The sequence below is a fragment of the Mesoplodon mirus genome (assembly GCF_964341445.2).
Source record: "Mesoplodon mirus genome assembly, chromosome: 2".
NCBI classification, from domain to species: domain Eukaryota; kingdom Metazoa; phylum Chordata; class Mammalia; order Artiodactyla; family Ziphiidae; genus Mesoplodon; species Mesoplodon mirus.
This window is the reverse complement of record NC_138977.1, coordinates 125,181,931-125,202,102: the sequence shown is the minus strand read 5'-3', so window position 1 is coordinate 125,202,102 and position 20,172 is coordinate 125,181,931. Positions and strand designations below refer to the sequence as shown.

The following is a 20,172-nucleotide window of genomic DNA, read 5'->3' as shown; positions in this document are numbered from 1 at the left end:
GTTGAGAACCTGCCTGCCAATGCAGGGGACACGGGTTCGAGCCCTGGTCTGGGAAGATCCCACATGCTGCGGAGCAACTAGGCCCATGAGCCACAACTACTGAGCCTGCACGTCTGGAGCTTGTGCTCCGCAACAAGAGAGGCCACGACAGTGAGAGTCCTGCGCACCACGATGAAGAGTGGCCCCCGCTCGCCACAACTAGAGAGAGCCCACGCACAGAAACGAAGACCCAACACAGCCAAAAATAAATAAATATATAAATTAATTAATTAAAAAAATACAATTATGATTGCCCTTAGACAAGACTCTACTTGTGACTTCTTGTGCTCATGTCAGGACCTGTAGCTAACTCTCTCATTCTTTACATTGCAGAGTATTCCATGACCCCGCCATACCTTATTTTTTATCTGACTATTCCTTTCCTGAAGTTCTCACCAGTAATTCCTGTCCATACACATAGAGAACTGTATGGAAGGAGACTGAGAAACGGTTACCAGTGTTCACTTCTAGAGAGGATTGCTACATTTCTCTTCTGTTCTACCTAGAACAATGGGTATATATCACTTTTTTTTTTGGCTGTGCCCCACAGTATGTGGGATCTTAGTTCCCCGATCCGGAATCGAACCTGCAGCCCCTGCACTGGAAGCGTGGAGTCTTAACCACTGGACCACCGGGGAAGTTCCAGTTCTTAAAAAAGGTTTTTAATGAAAAAGTCAATAGCCATACTTTATAACTGCACATTAGAAAATCTACAGGGTTTTTTCCTGGGAAGAATCGTGACGATATATGGAGAATCTATTAAATAGCATTTGAAGCAAATAAAGGACTAAGGAAAGACCAACATCTAACAAACGAAACAGCACAACGCCAGCCATGACCTCCAGACTCAAGCAGGTGCGGCTTCCTTACTCACCTATCGAATGTCGAAGCTTGCTGCACTGGATGACGGTGGGCAGCTTCAGCATCTCCCTCCATTTTTTACTACGACCGCTTTTTTTGCCATATCCTCCTAAATTTGAAAAAAGCAACGCCTTTTTGTAACAATCAGAAACATCCATTTTTAAAAATTAATTTATTTATTCATTTTTGGCTGCCTTGGGTCTTCGTTGCTGTGCGTGGGCTTTCTCTAGTTGTGGCGAGCGGGGGCTACTCTTTGCTGCGGCGCGCAGGCTTCTTATTGCGGTGGCTTCTCTTGTTGCGGAGCACGGGCTCTAGGCGGGTGGGCTTCGGCACGTGAGCTCAGTAGTTGTGGCTCACGGGCTCTAGAGCTCAGGCTCAGTAGTTGTGGCGCAAGGGCTCAGTTGCTCCGCGGCATGTGGGATCTTCCAGACCAGGACTCGAACCCGTGTCCCCTGCATTGGCAGGCGGATTCCCAACCACCGTGCCACCAGGAAAGTCCCAGAAACATCCATTTCTGACAACTTCTTCCACTAATGTATTCTGTTTGAGTAGCTTGGGTACCTACGATGAGTGATCTGGAACGCACCCTGATGAAGTGTGAAAATCCCACCGAGGCAATCAGTCACTGGCTCTGTCGTTTAGAAATCAGGTAACCTGGACCTTCGTAAGCAGCTCTGCTAAGCCTGTATCCAAGTTTGTAAACCAGACCTAATATCATGTCATAAAGGGCTGCTTATAAATATTCGTTCAACAATTATTTATTAAGCACCCACTATATACCAAACACCTTCAAAGTGCAGGAAATACAATGGTAAAAAAATACCATGCTAGTGAGGGAGAGAGATTAAAAATCACTTAATGACAAGTGATAAGAAAAAAATTAGCCAATCATATAGTGATAAACGGTGTGAAACAAAATCAAGCAAGGCACAGGCGGAGGGTGCTCTTTGGGCTGAGGCAGGACCAGGAGAGACCCCTCCGGAGGGTCACGCTTAGGCAGTGACCCGGGATGTGAGGATGTGAGCCTTGGGAAGGTCTGGGAGAAGACTGTCCCTAGCGAGACAAGAATGGTGGGAAAAGCAATTAGATGATATTTTAGAAAGAGGTTTTTAAACAACTGACCTTTAAAAAAAGTTTAACTCCGAGAAATTAGAACCTTCGATTTTAAGCGTTCTGAGGAACTGAAGTTTTACTGAATTTTATCCAAGAGAAAACATACAGTTTTTTGTTTTGTTTTGTTTTGGTTTGGTTTGGTGATTATTTTTTAAATTAATTTTTATTGGAGTATAGTTGCTTTACAACGTTGTTAGTTTCTACTGCACAGAAAAGTGAATCAGCTATGTGTATACATGTATCCCCTCTTTTTTGGATTTCCTTCCTGAACTCTACTCAGAGCATTGAGTAGAGCTCCGTGTGCTATACAGTAGGTTCTCATTAGTTATCTAAAAACATCACAGTTTTGGCTGGTGACTAAAGCCTCCAGGACTACTGGGAAGAACAGGGAAATCAGGAGGAAGGTCCTGTTTCTCGGGGAAGTGACGTGCTCCCAGTTTGGAGAGGAAGACACCAGAAGGTGGGGGGCTGTCTTAGGCTCAGGAGGGAAGGCCTGGCTGCAGACAGAGATTTGACAGTGGCTGCCTAGTGGGTGCAGGTGGGAGACACAGGGCCTTCCTCCTCAGCCTTCCTTTCTGCTCTACTACTCCCCCCATTTCAACTGAGATCGTGAGCCCTGGACTTGCACCCACTCTCCGGACGTCCCAGAGCACCCCAAGGTCAGCTTCAAATTAGACTCATCACCCCCTGCAATCCAGTCCTCTTTCCACACTGAGAATTCTGCCAACAGCTACCATCTACCAGGCGAAGGAAGCAGGAAACTGGGGCACCATCTAACTCTGCTAAGCACCGCAGTCAGTCACTCAGGAGGGGTGCGCTGCTGCGGTCCCGCGTGCAGGGCCCTGTTGGGCACCAGGCACACCGTGCAGAATCACGGAGGCCAGCCTGGCCTTCCGAGGCGCTCCCGCCCTCCCCACCCCCGCCCTCTCTACTGTCCTTTCACACCAGGGCTACCACTCTCCTCCACCTCCCTTCTAACTGGCCTTCCGACCTCTTCCTCCCTTCCAGACCCTCCCCACTGCCTCTCAGGGTCACCTTCCTAACATGCAAATACAAGCTCACTTCTCCACCTCCTACAGACCCTGAAGGTGTCACAGAGTCTGAGGATGAAGTGAGAACAGAGCGCAGCCCTGCCTGACACCATCCACAGGCACACCATACCCAAGCCACGCCACTTACAAAATCTCCCCTCGGCTCAAGCAGGACCCCCTCCAGGAAGCCCACCCTGATTGTCCGAGAGAGAGGCAAGCCTCTCGAGGGCTGAAAGGAGAAGAGTTAGGATTTTCACAGGTCCACAATACCCTTACCTCTCTAGGACCTTCCCACCTATGGACTCGTTCAATCGCCCCCTCAGATGTAGGTACTGCTACTAGTTAGTCCCTGTTCTCACATAAGGGACCCAAGCTAAGAGTAAATAACTTGCCACTGTCACACAGCTGGCGAGAGAAGAACCAAGACACACTCAGGCCTGCCTGACTCCAGGAATCCCGCTTAAACAGTACTGTCTATTAAGAAGCAGTAAGCTGAAACCAAAGCAGTTTTGTGTTTTTTTTGAAGTGCAAAAGCATCTAAACTAAAGATTTGCCATGAACACGTTTAGAAATTAAGGTATGTTGGGACTTCCCTGGTGGTCCAGTGGTAAAGAATCTGCCTTCCAATGCAAGCGACGCGGGTTCGATCCCTGGTCAGGGAACTAAGATCCCACATGCAGTGGGGCAGCTAAGCCCACATGCCACAACTACTGAGCTTGAGCGCACCTCAACTAGAGAGAGAAAACCCACACACCACAACTAGAGAGAAGCCCATGCGCTGCAACGGAAGATCCCACGTGCCGCAACTAAGACCCAATGCAACCAAATAAATAAATAAATATTAAAAAAGAAAAAAGAAATTAAGGTATGTGTGAAATGAAAATAAGAGTAAACCAAAACTCCCAAGATGTCAGAAATGGTTATGGTGATGGCCATAATAATGAGTAGCCCTTATTAGCATTTACTAAAAGCCAGATACTTTTCTAGAAGTTTCACAAGTCTACTCTCACTAAATCTTCCCATCAGCCCTACAAGGCGAGTACTATTGCTGAGCTCTTGTTATAATCCTCATTTTACAGGTGTGGAAACGAGGGCACAGATGTGTGGAATAATCAGCCCAAAGCTTTACAGCCAGTAAGCAGGGAGGCTGGGATTTGAACCCAAGTAACCGCCCTGGAAAAATGGGGATGCCACCTCTGTCACAGCGGCTGTTTTTCCATCCATAACCAGGACTGCCAAGATAAATGCACAACGTGAGGAAGAGCTGGCCCCCGTGGGTCCTGGATATTGAGGGGCTTGTGACATGGTTTTATACCTTGAATGCCATAATTATTTTTATAACATATTTTGTGACATTACACACCATCCAACTACAATCATGAATTTAGTGTGTATTATTCCATTTGTAAATATCTGTGTGTGTGTGTGTGTGTGTGTGTGTGTGTGTGTAGCCATGAACAATATCGTACTGTTTTAAAACAAGATTCTTAAACTGGGATCCACAGCAGATATCGGGGTGTCCCTGAATTCAAATTGGAAAAAGAAATCATCTTTATTTTCACAAACTTCTAACCAAAATTCATCACTTCCTTCTGCTATAAATATAAGCAAAAGTACAATCATATTAGCAGTGCCTGTGACTTCATCACCAGGAGAATTCAGATTTTCATGTCACATCATAGTTATTAGAGGTAACTCAAAATATCTTGTATCTCAAACGACTTTGAAATTACAGTATAGGTGCCAGGCCAGCAGCCAAACTGTCTACAAGCACTCATGCGACACGGCCAACCAACTCTTAGGCAGCTCTGTGCCTGGCAGTTAATCGTTCAGACTCCAAGTGGCCAGGTCCCAAGTTCTCACATGGGTGGTCTAGCTATCTACTTTACTCTCTACAATTCCCTACAACTGTATTGATCAACACACGGAAGTAGGTAAGTCAAAGGCCATCCCTCAGTTTACAATCCCCATTTGAGCTGATCAGCAAGAGCCCTCACACTGACAGATCTTTAAAAGATGACACCTTAACCTGCCTATGTTTTACATGTATTGCCTTGTCACTTAATGCTCTAATAACAAAGCACGTATTGTAACACGAATCCATTAAAAATTTTATATTTTAATATAATTGGCTTCCTTTACAACTGTAGGTAATTATTTAGATTAAGAAGCCCTATTCTAAAGGTTGTTAAATTAACAGGAATGGTGTGTTACTGCATACATCACTCTACAATTTAATATTTTTTCAAGCAACTTGGTCCATTTTGATACAACTTGCTTACTCCGTCCCACTCCGTTCCTCCCCGACCCCCAGCCTCAGGACCTTTGCCCTCCTTGTCCCTTGGCCTGGAAAGCTCTTCCTCAGGGCTTTCTTTATTCCTGGTCACCCCACCTAAACAGTCATGCCCCACCTCATGTCCAATCTTTAGCATCTCCCTTCTCTGCTTCATTATTTCTTCTCAGCCCTTAACACTATCTACTACACAATCTATTTTACATACCTTGTTGAGGACCTGTCTCCCCACTAGATTATAAACTCCTTGAAGAGAGGGGTTTTACCTGCGTTATTCATAACTGTACCCCCCAATATCTAGATGAGTATCTGGCATAAAATAACCACTCAGTAAACATTTGTTGAATGAGTAAATCAATTTGTTTTAATTACTGTACAGCAATTTACTCTATGAACATCCACCCAATGTGAGAAAACAGTTACAAATCATATATCTGGTAAGGGATTATTATCCAGAATATATAGAGAACTAAAATCCTACAACAACAACAAAAGGCAACCAATTCAAAAATGCGCAAAGGAGTTGAATAGACATTTATTCAAAGAAGATACATAAATGGCCAATAGGCAAATGAGGAGATGCTTAACATCAATAATCATTACAGAAACCCATATCAAACCTTGTACCACCTCGTACCCATGGAGAGGCTAAATCAAAAAAAAAAAAGAAAATAGCAAGTGTTGATGAGGATGTGGAGAAATTTGAACGCTTATGCACTGTTGGTGGGAATGTAAAATGGAAACTGTTGGTGGGAGTGGAAAACAGTATGGAGGTTCCTCAAAAAAATTAAAAATAGAACAACCATAAGATCCAGCAATTAATTCCACTTCTGGGTATATACCCAAAAGAACTGAAAGCAGGATCTCGAAGAGATATTTGTACACTCACGTCCATAGCAGCATATTCATAATAGCTAAGATGTGGAAGCAACCCAAATGTCCATCAGCAGACGAATGGATAAGCAAAAGAAGTATATACTTAGAATATACTTAGAATTATTCATCCTTAAAAAGGAAGGAAATTCTGACACATGCTACAATATGGATAAACCTTAAGGGCATTATGCTAAGTAAAATAAGCCAGTCAAAAAAAGGCAAATATTGTACAGTTCCACTCATATGAGGTATTTAGAATAGTCAGCATCATAAGAGATGGAAAGCAGAATGGTGGCCTCCAGGGGCTGTAAGGAGGGGAGAATGGGGAGTTATTACTAACGATGGGGACAGTTTCAGTTCTATAAGATGAAAAGGTTTCTGTGGACGGATGGTGGTGATGGTTGCACAACAATGTCAATGCACCTAATACCACTGAACTGTACACCTAAAATGGTTAAGATGATAAATTTTGTGTGTATTTTACCACAATAAAAATTAAAAAAAAAAAAAAAAGAGATCTAGTCAAACAACATAAAGTCATTTGTGGTTTAAGTACTGAAAAGGTATCACCCAGCTCTCTATACGCCACCAGAAGTGAAGATGACGTGCAGATGCAGCAGCCTTGGTGAGGGAGTCATTGGCTGTGACGACTAACGCCGTAGAAAACTCTCCAAGCACAGGGCAGAACGTAACCAGAACTGCTGAAACGGCAGACCGGGCCCCAGCTTCCTCCTGTACGACGCTCCGGGGTTATCTCTCTTCCCTTCCTGCATCCAGTGTCAGTGTTTACCTTAGCACGGTCACTGCAAAGACGCAGGAAAAAATGCCTCTCAGTCCTTCCTCATCCCGTAAGAAAATCCCAGGGGTGTCTTTCAAAAGGGGGGATGAGAGAAGATACATCAGATTTCCCTCTAAGTACCTTACCTGGCCAAGTGAGGGGAAAAGAACACCTCGGCTCTGGCCCGTTTGTTATCACAGTACTTCCTGAGAAAGGCTATTCTGATGCAAAAGAATTGCTATAAAATCTCAGAAGAAAGGGTGGTCTTCTTACTTGCACCCACTACACTGTTTGTGCCCTGGCACTTCTGTCCCAGGGGAAATGGAGACGACAGGCCCTCTGCTCCTTTTGCTTCTCTACCTTTACTTGCTTGTCCACACGGGGCTCCCCTTGTTTGAGCGCCGTCATCATCTTCTGGCTCCGAAACAGCCCCTTCCCCTCATACCGCCCAACAGTAATCCTTTTTCTTAGTGTTCCTCTAAAATGCCTGCAAAGAGGAAGGAAGAGACCAGCAAAGTCACAGCCCCGGTGCTCCTGATGCATAAAAGCCAGTGAAGTGGACAGGCTCCTCCCAGGGAGGGTCACAGGCCAGAGGTGCAGGTGCTGCAGAGTGGTGCCCAGGACTCAAGGCTCTGTTTGACCTCTGGCTTCTGGGCCAGAGCACAGGGTGACAGGAGGTCATTTCCAGCTCCACACACTGACGAGGAGGCAGCCTATACCTGCCAGGCCAGGTCCTCCCTTTGCGCCTGAGAAACCTTGATCACAGGATATCCGCTGACTAGTAGCAGAAATGGAGCTGGCACAGAAGATAAGCATCTTATTTGTCATTTTCTTAGGAAAGACCCCTAATTCAGACTTCCACTGAGTCATACTGGCTTGATAACTCATGTGAACTCAAGTTAGTGAAATTTTGATGTACTTGATTTAATGTTGATGTACGTAAAGTCTTCGGAGAAAAAATAAAGTTGTGTTTCAGTAAAAAGCTATACGTTGTATTCACCTGGCACCTCCTGCTAGGTTATCCAATTCTAGGCTTCCTTGTCTCTGAGCTGTTGTGCAGCTTTCTGTAAATCATAGGTGATGATGGGCAGACATTCGAGCCATCTTATCTGGTAGTTTCCATGGTCTTCTATAGAAAAATCATTTTGCCTCCATTTGCAACTCAATTCCTTTACTCCATAGACCAGGGGATCGAACCTGGGCCCCCTGCATTGGGAGCACAGAGTCTTACCCACTGGACCACCAGGGAAGTCCCTGATTTGATGTTTTATGCACAAAAGTAAAAACACTTAAAAATGTCAATTGGGCTAAAAGTGAATGTTCACAATATAGTATATACAGTGAGAAATGGGAGGGAAACAGAATTTCCACAAGCTGTGAAACCACGTTACTGTACTGATGAGAAATCTTAAGGGTTATTTCAACCATAAGGTTAAGATGAATGTTAACATAGCTGACACGGCTGTTGGTCTGAAGTGGTCAAACAGTAAAATGACCTGAACAGCTGCAGGTCTGGAAACTGTAGCACTTTAACACGTTAGAACTCAATCTCTGTTGTTATTCTGTCAAAGGAGAGCATTTAAAAGCCACTCCCCAGCTCAAGTGCAGACAGAACACAGAAGACCCAGGGTGCTGAGATTCAGGGAAGTCCGAGGGCTGCAGGGTCCCTCGCCTAGAAAGAGGACCATTCCCTAGTGACCAGTGGTGGGCAGTGGTCATTGTGCAGAGGGTACTGGACAGGGGAAAAAGCCCTGACGATGCAGGTGATGATGACACAAGCAGAGGCGGAGGACAAGGCTTGGAACCCAGGCAAAGAGCCAACATGAAACAAGAATGATGACCATCTCCAGTGAGGGGACAGTCCAGGCAGAAGAGAAATAGCAACTAGATCTGACCAGGAACTGGAAATATATGTATGTCTATGATTGCTGCCTACTCTATAGAACTGTGCTTAATTTAAGCAGAAAGTAAACTGTATTAAGTCTTAGTTCATCTAACAGTTATCAGTACGAACAGTACACTAATCACAAAGTTCTACTAAGAAAGAGATTGGCAAATATGTCTAGGCATGGGTGACCTGATGCAGAAGCTTATTAGTTTCTGGTCTCAGTTCTTTTTTTCTTTCTTTCAGAGATCATTGAAATTTAGTTAATCACATTGCATTTAGTCATAAGATGCTTGTTTCCTCCACTTCCCTGTCACCCCAAAGGCAAATTTTCTGCCGAGTTTATGGCTTACTCCAGTACCTACCACAGTTCCTAGCACAAAACAAATGGCCAGTAAACTCTTGATGAAGGAATGGAAAAAAAGAAAAAGAGAAATGGATTAAGCATTCAGCTCAAGAAGGTAGAAGCCAATCAAAATAAAGAGAATAATAATATAAGCAGAAATTAATAAAACAGAAGGCAAACATACAATAGCATATGAAACCAAAAGCTGGTTCATCGAAAAGACTAATAAAATAGAAACATCTTTTTCAAGTCTAAGAAAAATGACAGGCACGGGCTTCCCTGGTGGCGCAGTGGTTGAGAGTCTGCCTGCTGATGCAGGGGACGCGGGTTCGTGCTCCGGTCCGGGAAGATCCCACATGCCGCAGAGCGGCTGGGCCCGTGAGCCATGGCCGCTGAGCCTGAGCGTCCGGAGCCTGTGCTCCACAACGGGAGAGGCCACAACAGTGAGAGGCCCGCGTACCGCAAAAAAAAAAAAAAAAAAAAAGAAAGAAAGACAGGCACACACAAATAATACTCCAAATAAAAAAGGTCACAATTGTAATTGTAAAATAGTAAGAAAACGTTACAAATAACATTTATGCCAAATAAATTTGAACACTTAGAGGAAAATATTTTTCTCAGAAACCACACATTACCAAACATAGCTCAAGAAGAAACAGGAATCTTGAATATCACAATAACTATTAAAGAAACTAAACAGATAATAAAAAGAACCATTCCCATCCCTTCTTCCAGAGAGGAAAAGGCACCAAACCCAGGCATTTTCACAAGCAAGTTTTACCAATCCTTTAAGGTACAGAGAGTCACTATCTAATGAATTTGTTTTTCCTTTAAGAACAAAACTTTTACCAGATATAATTTGCACAATAATATGCACTAATCTTAAGGCTATTTCTTTTCTTTTCTTTTTTTTTTTTTTTTTTTTTTGCGATACGCGGGCCTCTCACTGTTGTGGCCTCTCCCGTTGCAGAGCACAGGCTCCGGACGCGCGGGCTCAGCGGCCATGGCTCACGGGCCCAGCCGCTCCGCAGCATGTGGGATCTGGGGCACGAACCCGTGTCCCCTGCATCTGCAGGCGGACTCTCAACCACTGCGCCACCAGGGAAGCCCTTAAGGCTATTTCTTGATGAACTTTTACAAATGTATGTATGCACACAGTTACCACCTGGATCAATAAATAGAACATCCTCGTTGTCCCCCAAAGCTCCCTGCTGCCTCTTTTGTGTCACACCCCCCCTTCCTGGAAGCAATCATGACTCCCATTCAGATGGCCGTGGATTAATTTCACTTCATGCTCATGAAATCATTGATTGTATTGAATAGTTTCTTCTGATTTTCCCCTCAACATAAGGCTCTTCAGATGTGCCCAGGCTGTTGCATGTGTCAGTAGTTAACTCCTTTCTATTGCAGTGTAGTATTATACTGTTTCATTATTTGTTGATCCATTCTCTTACTGAGAACACCTGGGCTGTTTCCAGTTTGAGACTGTTAGGAATAAAGCTGGTATAAACTAGACTTTTTGGAGACGTATGTATGAATTTCACCTGGCTATATCCTGACGGGGAATCACTGGGTCATAGCATAGGTGTGTGTGTAACTTTATTAGAAACTGCTATTTTTCCTGTGCTGGTTCGACCATTTTACACTCCAACAAGCAATGTGTGTGAGTTCTAGTTGCAGCTACTTGGCATCTTTGCTAACACTTGATATATTGTCAAGGAACGCAAGCAGCCTCTAGAAGCTGCAAAAGGCAAGAAAATGGATGGATTCTCCCCTAGAATTTCCAGAAAGGAACGCAACCCTGCTGACACCTTGACTTTAACCTAGTAAGACCCTTTTCAGACTTCTGATCTGTTAGATAATTAAGTTTTGTGGTAATTTGTTACAGCAGCAACAGGAAAACTAATATGGCAAGTCAGAAAATGGGAGACTTGTGCAAGCATATTTAGTATCCAGATTATACAAAGAGCTGCTACAAATCAATGAGATACTCTCCCCTGACTGGGCAGAAGATGCAAAGAAGCAATTCACAAAGAGGAAAGCTGAATCACCAGTCAATGTGAAAAGATGTTCAATCTCCCTGGTAATTAGGAAAACACAAATTAAAACAGTGTTACATGGACTGACCTGTATCCTCCCCCTCCCATTCACATGTTGGAAGCGCTGATCTCCAATGTGACTGTATTTGGAAATGAGGCCTTTAGGGTAGTAATTAAGGTTAAATGAGGCCAGAGGGTTAGGACCCTAATCCCATAGGTGTCCCTGTAAGAGTAAGTTACCAGATCTCCCCCTCTCTCAGCCAACACAGAGGAAAGGCCATGTGAGCACACAGGAAGAGAGCCCTCAACAGAACTCAACCATGCTGGCACCTTGGTCTTGGACCCCTGGCCTCCACAGTTGTGGGAAAATAAATTTCTGTCATTTAAGCCACCCAGTCTGCGGTATTTTGTCATGACAGCCCAAGCAGACTAATATAAATGGTAAGATAACATTTCATGTCCTTCAGCAACAAAAGTTTGAGGGTCTGATAACTCCACGTGCTAGCAAGAGTGGAAAGGAAGGAAGACGAGGGAGGGAAAAGAGGAGGGAGGGAATAGAGGAGGAAGGGAACTTATACATCAACAAGGATAACAAAACCACACACACACACAGAGCAACAGCACTGACCTGAAGTTTAAATCATGTAAAACAATACTCCATATTGTTACCTACAAACCTAAACAGCCAAAGTGTAGAGAGACCTTGGTTATCTCTGGGGAATGAGGGAAGGGCCTGGGATCTTGGAAAGATACACAAAGTGTTTCAAGTATATCTGCAATGTTTTTTTCTTAAAGAAAGAAATGAAATACAGCAAAACGTTAAGATCTGTTGGGCAGTGAGCACTGGGGTGTTTGTTATATTATTTTCTACACTTTGAACTCTTACACAATTAAAGAAACCACATTCACATTAAATTAGGAACGTTTATCAAAACAGAAACAGATTCATAGATACCGAGAACAAACTGGTGGTTGCCAGAGCGGAGGGGGGTGCTGGGGGGATGAGTGAAATAGGTGGGGGAGATTAAGAGGTACAAATTTCCAGGTATAAGATAAATAAATTATAGGGATGTAATGTACAGCATAAAGAATATAGTCAAGAATATTTTAATATCCTTGTATGGTGACAAATGGTAACTAGGTCTATCATGGTGATCATTTTGTAACATACAGAAATACCAAAGCACTATGTTGTACACCTAAAATTAATATAATACTATAAGTCAATTATACTTCAAAAAAAAATTAGAAATGCTCTTTCCGCCATCTTTCCGTGCCACCATAACAGTGGGCACGAATGCCCCCGCTGATGCCCTTGAGAGCATCAACAATGCCGAAAATAGAGGCCAAAGCCAGGTTCTTACTAGGCTGTCCTCCAAACTCATTGTCCACTTTCCAACTGTGATGATGAAGCATGGTTCCATTGGAGAATTTGATCCCATGTGATCCCATGATCACAGAGCTGGGAAAACTGTTGTGAAGCTCTCAGGCAGGCTAAACAAGTGTGGAGTGATCAGCCCAGATTTGATGTGCAACTCAAAGATCTAGAAAAACGGCAGAGTAACCTGCTCCCGTCCCGTCAGTTTGGTCCCTTTGGACTGACAACCTCAGCTAGCATCATGGTCCATAAAGCAAGATGAAAACACATAGGAGGGAAAATCCTGGGATTCTTTTTCTAGGGATGTAATACATTCATGCAAATAAAATGCCTCAATGGAAAAAAATCAGAAATGTTTATCAATGTTTCAATTGTCAAAAATGAAAATACTTTTTCCTTTTTTTTCCCATGCCGCATGGCTTGTGGGATCTTAGTTTCCCGGCCAGGGATTGAACCCGGCCCTCGGCAGTGACAGTGCGGAGTCCTAACCACTGGACTGCCAGGGAATTCCCATACTTTTTCTTTTTTTTTTTTCTTTTTCTTTTTTATTTTTTTATTTATAACAAATTTAATCAGTTATACATGTACATATGTTCCCATATCCCCTCCCTTTTGCGTCTCCCTCCCAACCTCCCTATCCCACCCTTCCAGGTGGTCACACAGCACCGAGCTGATCTCCCTGTGCTATGCACCTGCTTCCCACTAGCTATCTACCTTACGTTTGGTAGTGTATATATGTCCATGCCGCTCTTTCACTTTGTCACAGCTTACCCTTCCCCCTCCCCATATCCTCAAGTCCATTCTCTAGTAGGTCTGTGTCTTTATTCCTGTCTTACCCCTATGTTCTTCATGACATTTTTTTTTCTTAAATTCCATATATATGTGTCAGCATACAGTATTTGTCTTTCTCTTTCTGACTTACTTCACTCTGTATGACAGACTCTAGGTCCATCCACCTCATTACAAATAGCTCAATTTCATTTCTTTTTATGGCTGAGTAATATTCCATTGTATATATGTGCCACATCTTCTTTACCCATTCATCCGATGATGGACACTTAGGTTGCTTCCATGTCCTGGCTATTGTAAATAGGGCTGCTATGAACATTTTGGTACATGTCTCTTTTTGAATTATGGTTTTCTCAGGGTATATGCCCAGTAGTGGGATTGCTGGGTCATATGGTAGTTCTATTTGTAGTTTTTTAAGGAACCTCCATACCGTTCTCCATAGCGGCTGTACCAATTCACATTCCCACCAGCAGTGCAAGAGTGTTCCCTTTTCTCCACACCCTCTCCAGCATTTATTGTTTCTAGATTTTTTGATGATGGCCATTCTGACTGGTGTGAGATGATATCTCATTGTAGTCTTGATTTGCATTTCTCTAATGAGTAAAGATGTTGAGCATCCTTTCATGTGTTTGTTGGCAGTCTGTATATCTTCTGTGGAGAAATGTCTATTTAGGTCTTCTGCCCATTTTTGGATTGGGTTATTTGTTTTTTTGTTATTGAGCTGCATGAGCTGCTTATAAATTTTGGAGATTAATCCTTTGTCAGTTGCTTCATTTGCAAATATTTTCTCCCATTCTGAGGGTTGTCTTTTGGTCTTGTTTATGGTTTCCTTTGCTGTGCAAAAGCTTTTAAGTTTCATTAGGTCCCATGTGTTTTTGTCTTTATTTCCATTTCTCTAGGAGGTGGGTCAAAAAGGATCTTGCTGTGATTTATGTCATAGAGTGTTCTGCCTATGTTTTCCTCTAAGAGTTTGATAGTGTCTGGCCTTTCATTTAGGTCTTTAATCCATTTTGAGCTTATTTTTGTGTATGGTGTTTGGGAGTGATCTAATCTCATACTTTTACATGTCCCTATCCAGTTTTCCCAGCACCACTTATTGAAGAGACTGTCCTTTCTCCACTGTACATTCCTGCCTCCTTTATCAAAGATAAGGTGACCATATGTCCGTGGGTTTATCTCTGGGCTTTCTATCCTGTTCCATTGATCTATCTTTCTGTTTTTGTGCCAGTACCACACTGTCTTGATTACTGTAGCTTTGTAGTATAGTCTGAAGTCAGGGAGCCTGATTCCTCCAGCTCCATTTTTCATTCTCAAGATTGCTTTGGCTATTCGGGGTCTTTTGTGCTTCCATACAAATTGTGAAATTTTTTGTTCTAGTTCTGTGAAAAATGTCAGTGGTAGTTTGATAGGGATTGCATTGAATCTGTAGATTGCTTTGGGTAGTAGAGTCATTTTCACAATGTTGATTCTTCCAATCCAAGAACATGGTACATCTCTCCATCTATTTGTATTATCTTTAATTTCTTTCATCAGTGTCTTATAATTTTCTGCATACAGGTCCTTTGTCTCCTTAGGTAGGTTTATTCCTAGATATTTTATTCTTTTTGTTGTAATGGTAAATGGGAGTGTTTCCTTGATTTCCCTTTCAGATTTTTCATCATTAGTATATAGGAATGCCAGAGATTTCTGTGCATTTATTTTGTATCCTGCTACTTTACCAAATTCATTGATTAGCTCTAGTAGTTTTCTGGTAGCATCTTTAGGATTCTCTATGTATAGTATCATGTCATCTGCAAACAGTGACAGCTTTACTTCTTCTTTTCCGATTTGGATTCCTTTTATTTCCTTTTCTTCTCTGATTGCTGTGGCTAAAACTTCCAAAACTATGTTGAATAAGAGTGGTGAGAGTGGGCAGCCTTGTCTTGTTCCTGATCTTAGTGGAAATGGTTTCAGTTTTTCACCATTGAGGATGATGCTGGCTGTGGGTTTGTCATATATGGCCTTTATTATGTTGAGGAAAGTTCCCTCTATGCCTACTTTCTGCAGGGTTTTTACCATAAATGGGTGTTGAATTTTGTCGAAAGCTTTCTCTGCATCTATTGAGATGATCATATGGTTTTTCTCCTTCAATTTGTTAATATGGTGTATGACGTTGATTGATTTGCGTATATTGAAGAATCCTTGCATTCCTGGAATAAACCCCACTTGATCATGGTGTATGATCCTTTTAATGTGCTGTTGGATTCTGTTTGCTAGTATTTTGTTGAGGATCTTTTTCTTTTTTATTGGAAAACATTTTGGATAAAATTATCATTACCAGAAGAAATCAAAAATTAAAAATCTAAGTTTTTTTTTTTTTTTGGCTGCATTGGGTCTTTGTTGCTGCATGGGCTTTCTCTACTTGCAGTGACTGGGGGCTACTCTTCGTTGCTGTGCACAGGCTTCTCATTGCGGTGGCTTCTCTTATTGTGTAGCACGGGCTCTAGGTGGGCGGGCTTCAGTAGTTGTAGCACGTGAGCTCAGTAGTTGTGGCTCGCGGGCTCTAGAGCACAGGCTCAGTAGTTGTGGTGCACGGGTTTAGTTGCTCCGCGGCATGTGGGATCTTCCCAGACCAGGGCTCAAACCCATGTCCCCTGCATTGGCAGGTGGATTCTTAACCACTGCTCCACCAGGGAAGCCCTAAGCTTAATTTTTTAAGTTATAAAGATAACTAATACAAGAATTAAAAACAGTGATATAACTATATTGGTAAGGGAAAAGAAGATGGAGTTGGTTTAAGTGAGCTATCTCCTCATGAGGCTTAGAAAAGTCTGAATTGATCAACACTATACTTTAGAAACGCAACAGTAATCAGGAAGATAACTAAAACAGAACCCAAGGAAAAATATCAATGTGGCTGCACCTGGGGAGGTGTCTTTGTTTGGGCCACTATAATGGAATACCATAGACTGGGTGGCTTATAAGCAACAGAAATTTATTTCTCACAGTCTAAGATCAAGGCACTGGCAGCTTGGTGTCTGGTGAGGACCTGCTTCCTGGCTCATAGATGGTGTCTTCTGTGTCTTCACGTGGCACAAGGGGCAAGGGAGCTCCCTGGGGTCTTGTTTAAAAGGGACTCGTAGCATTCACAAGGCCTCCACCCTCATGACTTAATCACCTCCAAATACAATCGCACTAGGGATTATGCTTCAACATATGAATTCTGCAGGGACACAAACATTCAGTCTATAGTAGAAGGAGTAGAATGGAGAAGGTTAGGGCTCTTTATCAAAAGTCCTTCTATTCTCTGATCTTCAAAAATTATTGGTTATTTGGAAATGTTTTTTTAAACACATAGAACAGAAGCAGTGGAGCTGATTTTGTCCTTGGCTCTATGAGAGGCATTCCTACAAGACTGCACCATGTTTAGCCCACATGAATGTGGGAACATTGCTTTTGAAAACAACACTCAGAAAGAGATGTAGGTTTACAATGCAAAAGCTAAAAGCACAGTGTCTCTGCCAGGAATTGAGACTAGTTAGCACAGCAGTAAGGAGGCAGCAAAGGTAACACTGTCCTGTGTCCTTTGAACTAGGACTCTCTTTCAATTTGGTGGAGACAAAGATTTACCTTCTGAAAGAAAAACACGCGTGCCTGGCCTTTGGCTAACCTCGTAACTAGTTCTGGTTGACCCTGCTGTCTTTGCTAGTGATGAACATATAAACATGGAGAGGGAACCTACAGGTTGCACTGCAGATACAATTAAACATTTAATCCTGACTTAATAAGAAATTAACACAACAATAAATCATCCATACTTCAATAAAAATTTTTAAAAATGAATAATAAAATAATACTGATTTAATAAAAACAATAAAAATGTTCATTCAAAACAAAATAAAAAGCACTTAGCATTTACAAGTATGGAGCCAACTGACATCCCAAAGTTGAATAAAATCTCAGGTTCTTCTCCCTATTTCCAGACTGCTAGTCTAAAAAGATAGCTTATTTTGAAACTTCAATTTCTGGTTATCACCAGTACTGAGAGACTTCCTAAGATGTGCTCTTTTGTCCTTCAGCCAGCATTTGGAATTTGCAGAGAATAGACTGAGTGCCATTACAGCGCTGGGTGCCGGAGACACAGAAGGGGAGACCCAAAGCTGCCCCTGGGGATGCCCAGTGCAGCAAGAGCTCCTCCTGGGCACAGCAGTGGCTCAAGGGATGGAGCTCAAGGGATGGAGTGACCAGGCCTCCTGCAGGAATGTGGACGTTCCCCAGAAAAGACTCTGGAGCTGGAACAGGAAGGAAGAAGAAGACTGCAGGCAGAAAAGAAAAGCCTGGAGGTGTGAAGTGGTGTGACACACTCAGCTGCTGTGGACAAGGACAGGAGAGCAGGCCAGTGGTCAGACAGGACCCTGTGGGCCATGATGAACTAAGGCGTTTGCACTTGACCTGGAATGAAGCTCTAGGGCCAAATTTTAAACAGAAAACAAATCTGTGTTTTAGAAAGTGTTCTAGCAGCATTGGGGATGATAAAAGAGAAGAAGCTCTGGAAACCACTGCCCTCAGTCAACTTACAAGGTGTCGAGAACCATCTAAGGGGGTACTGGAGACAGAGACAAAGAAATGGACAAGAGAAATAACGAAGCTTAAGGATAAACGAGATTCAAGGACCTCCTGCACGTGGGGATTCAGGAAGAGAAAAGCTGTGCTTTTGGAAAGTCTAAGAATGAGACAAGGAATCAGGTTCAAGGTCAATTAAATGATCACAACTGCAATGTTAAAGTGCCAGCTTTTCACCATGACTCTGGACATAATAAAATCTGCAACCACAACTACTATGATTATTTACTGAGCACTTTCTAAGAGCCAAGCACTGTACCACGTTATTCCACGCAGTCCCCTTGTCAACACCATGAAGCAGGACTGTTTTAAGTCCAGCTTCACAGGAGAATGAAGCATAGGAACTAGCTGGGATAACGCCCATAAAGAATTGAGCAGGATGCCTGGACAAAGCAAACCCTCACTAACGGTAGCTATTCTTAGCTATCAATCCTGAGGCTCTGCAGCCAAACTTGAACATGCTTTATTCCCTCCGTATCAAGCCAATCCTAATCAAGACCTTTCCTCTTGAAGGCACTTGGGATACAAACGGGAAGGGGAGGGGAGCTTAAAAAGAAAACAAAACCCCCAAATCTGAAATAGTTGTGTTCCAGGTTAATTTCTCTCACAGAACGTTATACACTATTCTAATCACAAGATGAACTTGTTGATGCTTCTCAACAGCATCCAAGTCACCAGGAGCACCACTTGGCCGACATCGGCGCCCAGGAATCCTGAAGCCCTGGGAGATGGAGCATACAACACTTCTTCCAGGTTGTCTTAAATATACATCCTTCGGTGGGCACTTACGCTGTTCCCAGCACAAACATGAAGCAGCTGCTCCCACCCGGACTCCCTAAGAGGGAAGCCGCGGAAGAACTATGGGTGGTCTCTGCTGCTCGCTCTCCCATCTCTCCGGAGGCAGAAGAAGGGACACTCGGTATTCCACAGAGAACTCTACTCCTGGGGTCTCTGAGCAGAAGGGCTGCGCCAACTGCTGCTTCTACGTTGCTATCAGGATGAATTGTAACTAACGTGCTCAATCTATCTCTAAGTCGGGCTAAAACCCACTCCATACACCGTAAAGTCTCAGACACCACCAAACCTCAAAACCAAGAATCGATGTTAAAATAACACTCTAAAAACACTAACGGAAGGGTCTCCCACGTTAGTTTACAGGATTTTCTTCTTGGTCCTTTAAAGAGCACAAAGGCACGGTTCTTGTTTGCTGGCTTCGCTCGCTGGTCCGGCTTTCTCCCTCGGGGACAGAACACGGCTCGCCTGGTGCTGAAGCCACACTGCGACCCGAGGTTCCGGAGGAAGAGCAGGACAAGGAACAAGCTCACCCTAACAAGAGCAGAGCACAGGCCACCTTCACTTGGGTCCGGTGGCGCCGAAAGGGGACGGGGCGGCTTAAGCTTTACGTGCCCAAGCTGACCACTCGCCGACTGACCACTCCTGAGAGTGAGGCTGCGCGGACCCCGGGTCCGGATTCCACAGAAAATCTGGGGTCCGCAGCAGGGTCGGGGTTCTGCTTGGGACCAGGGTTCCCCAGCAGGACTGGGGTTCCACGGGGATCAGGACTCCAGCGGGGGTCGGGGCGCCGCTGTGCACCCACCTTGGCGCGCTTTCAGCAGCATCGAGTTGGCCAAGAGGTTCTCGAGCTCCATTGACGACCGCCGCCGCCGCGACCAGGCTTTGCGGACGCGAGGAGGCGAGGGGGCGGCCGGGGGCGGCGGCGGGGCAGCCTCCGCGCATCGCTCGCCCAACGCCGGGTCCGGTCCTGCACTGGGCCGCCGCTCCTCCTCGCCCTCCTGCTGCTGCTGCTGCTGTTGCTGCTTCTGCCGCCGCCGCCGCCACGGCCACCACCCGCGCCGCCGCCGCGTCGGACGCTGCCGGCGCCGCGACGCCTCGCCCTCGGGACCCGGGGCTGCAGCCCAGGAGGGGGCGGGCCGGGTCCCCGCGGTCACCCCCGCCGCGCCGTGGCCCGGGCTGTCGGCCCCATCGCCCGGGGAGGGGCTCACTGCTCGGGGAACCATCCCCCGGCGGCGACGGTTCCGGCCAACGGCTTCCCAGACGAGGGAGCCAGAGCGCTGCGCTCCGCGGTCCTGGAGTATACGGCGGTACCGCGCGGGCCAGGACCGCTCGCGGGCCAGGACCGCT

At 44.5% G+C, this 20,172-nt stretch overlaps 1 protein-coding gene and 1 pseudogene across 2 annotated transcripts in view; one reads left to right on the top strand and one right to left on the bottom strand.

Annotated features, from left to right (window-relative positions):
* Positions 1 to 20,109, bottom strand: part of GRK4 (G protein-coupled receptor kinase 4) — a 72,161-nt gene extending 52,052 nt beyond the window's left edge. The window contains 2 exon segments of the mRNA XM_082611064.1: positions 914 to 1,009; positions 19,628 to 20,109. Of these exon segments, the coding sequence (XP_082467190.1) occupies positions 914 to 1,009; positions 19,628 to 20,048 (517 nt within the window). The 5' untranslated portion in view covers positions 20,049 to 20,109.
* On the top strand, positions 11,257 to 12,940 carry LOC309794090 (small ribosomal subunit protein uS8-like; annotated as a pseudogene). Its single transcript has one exon. The product of its transcript is annotated as a small ribosomal subunit protein uS8-like (transcript).
* Positions 20,110 to 20,172: the final 63 nt, after the last annotated feature.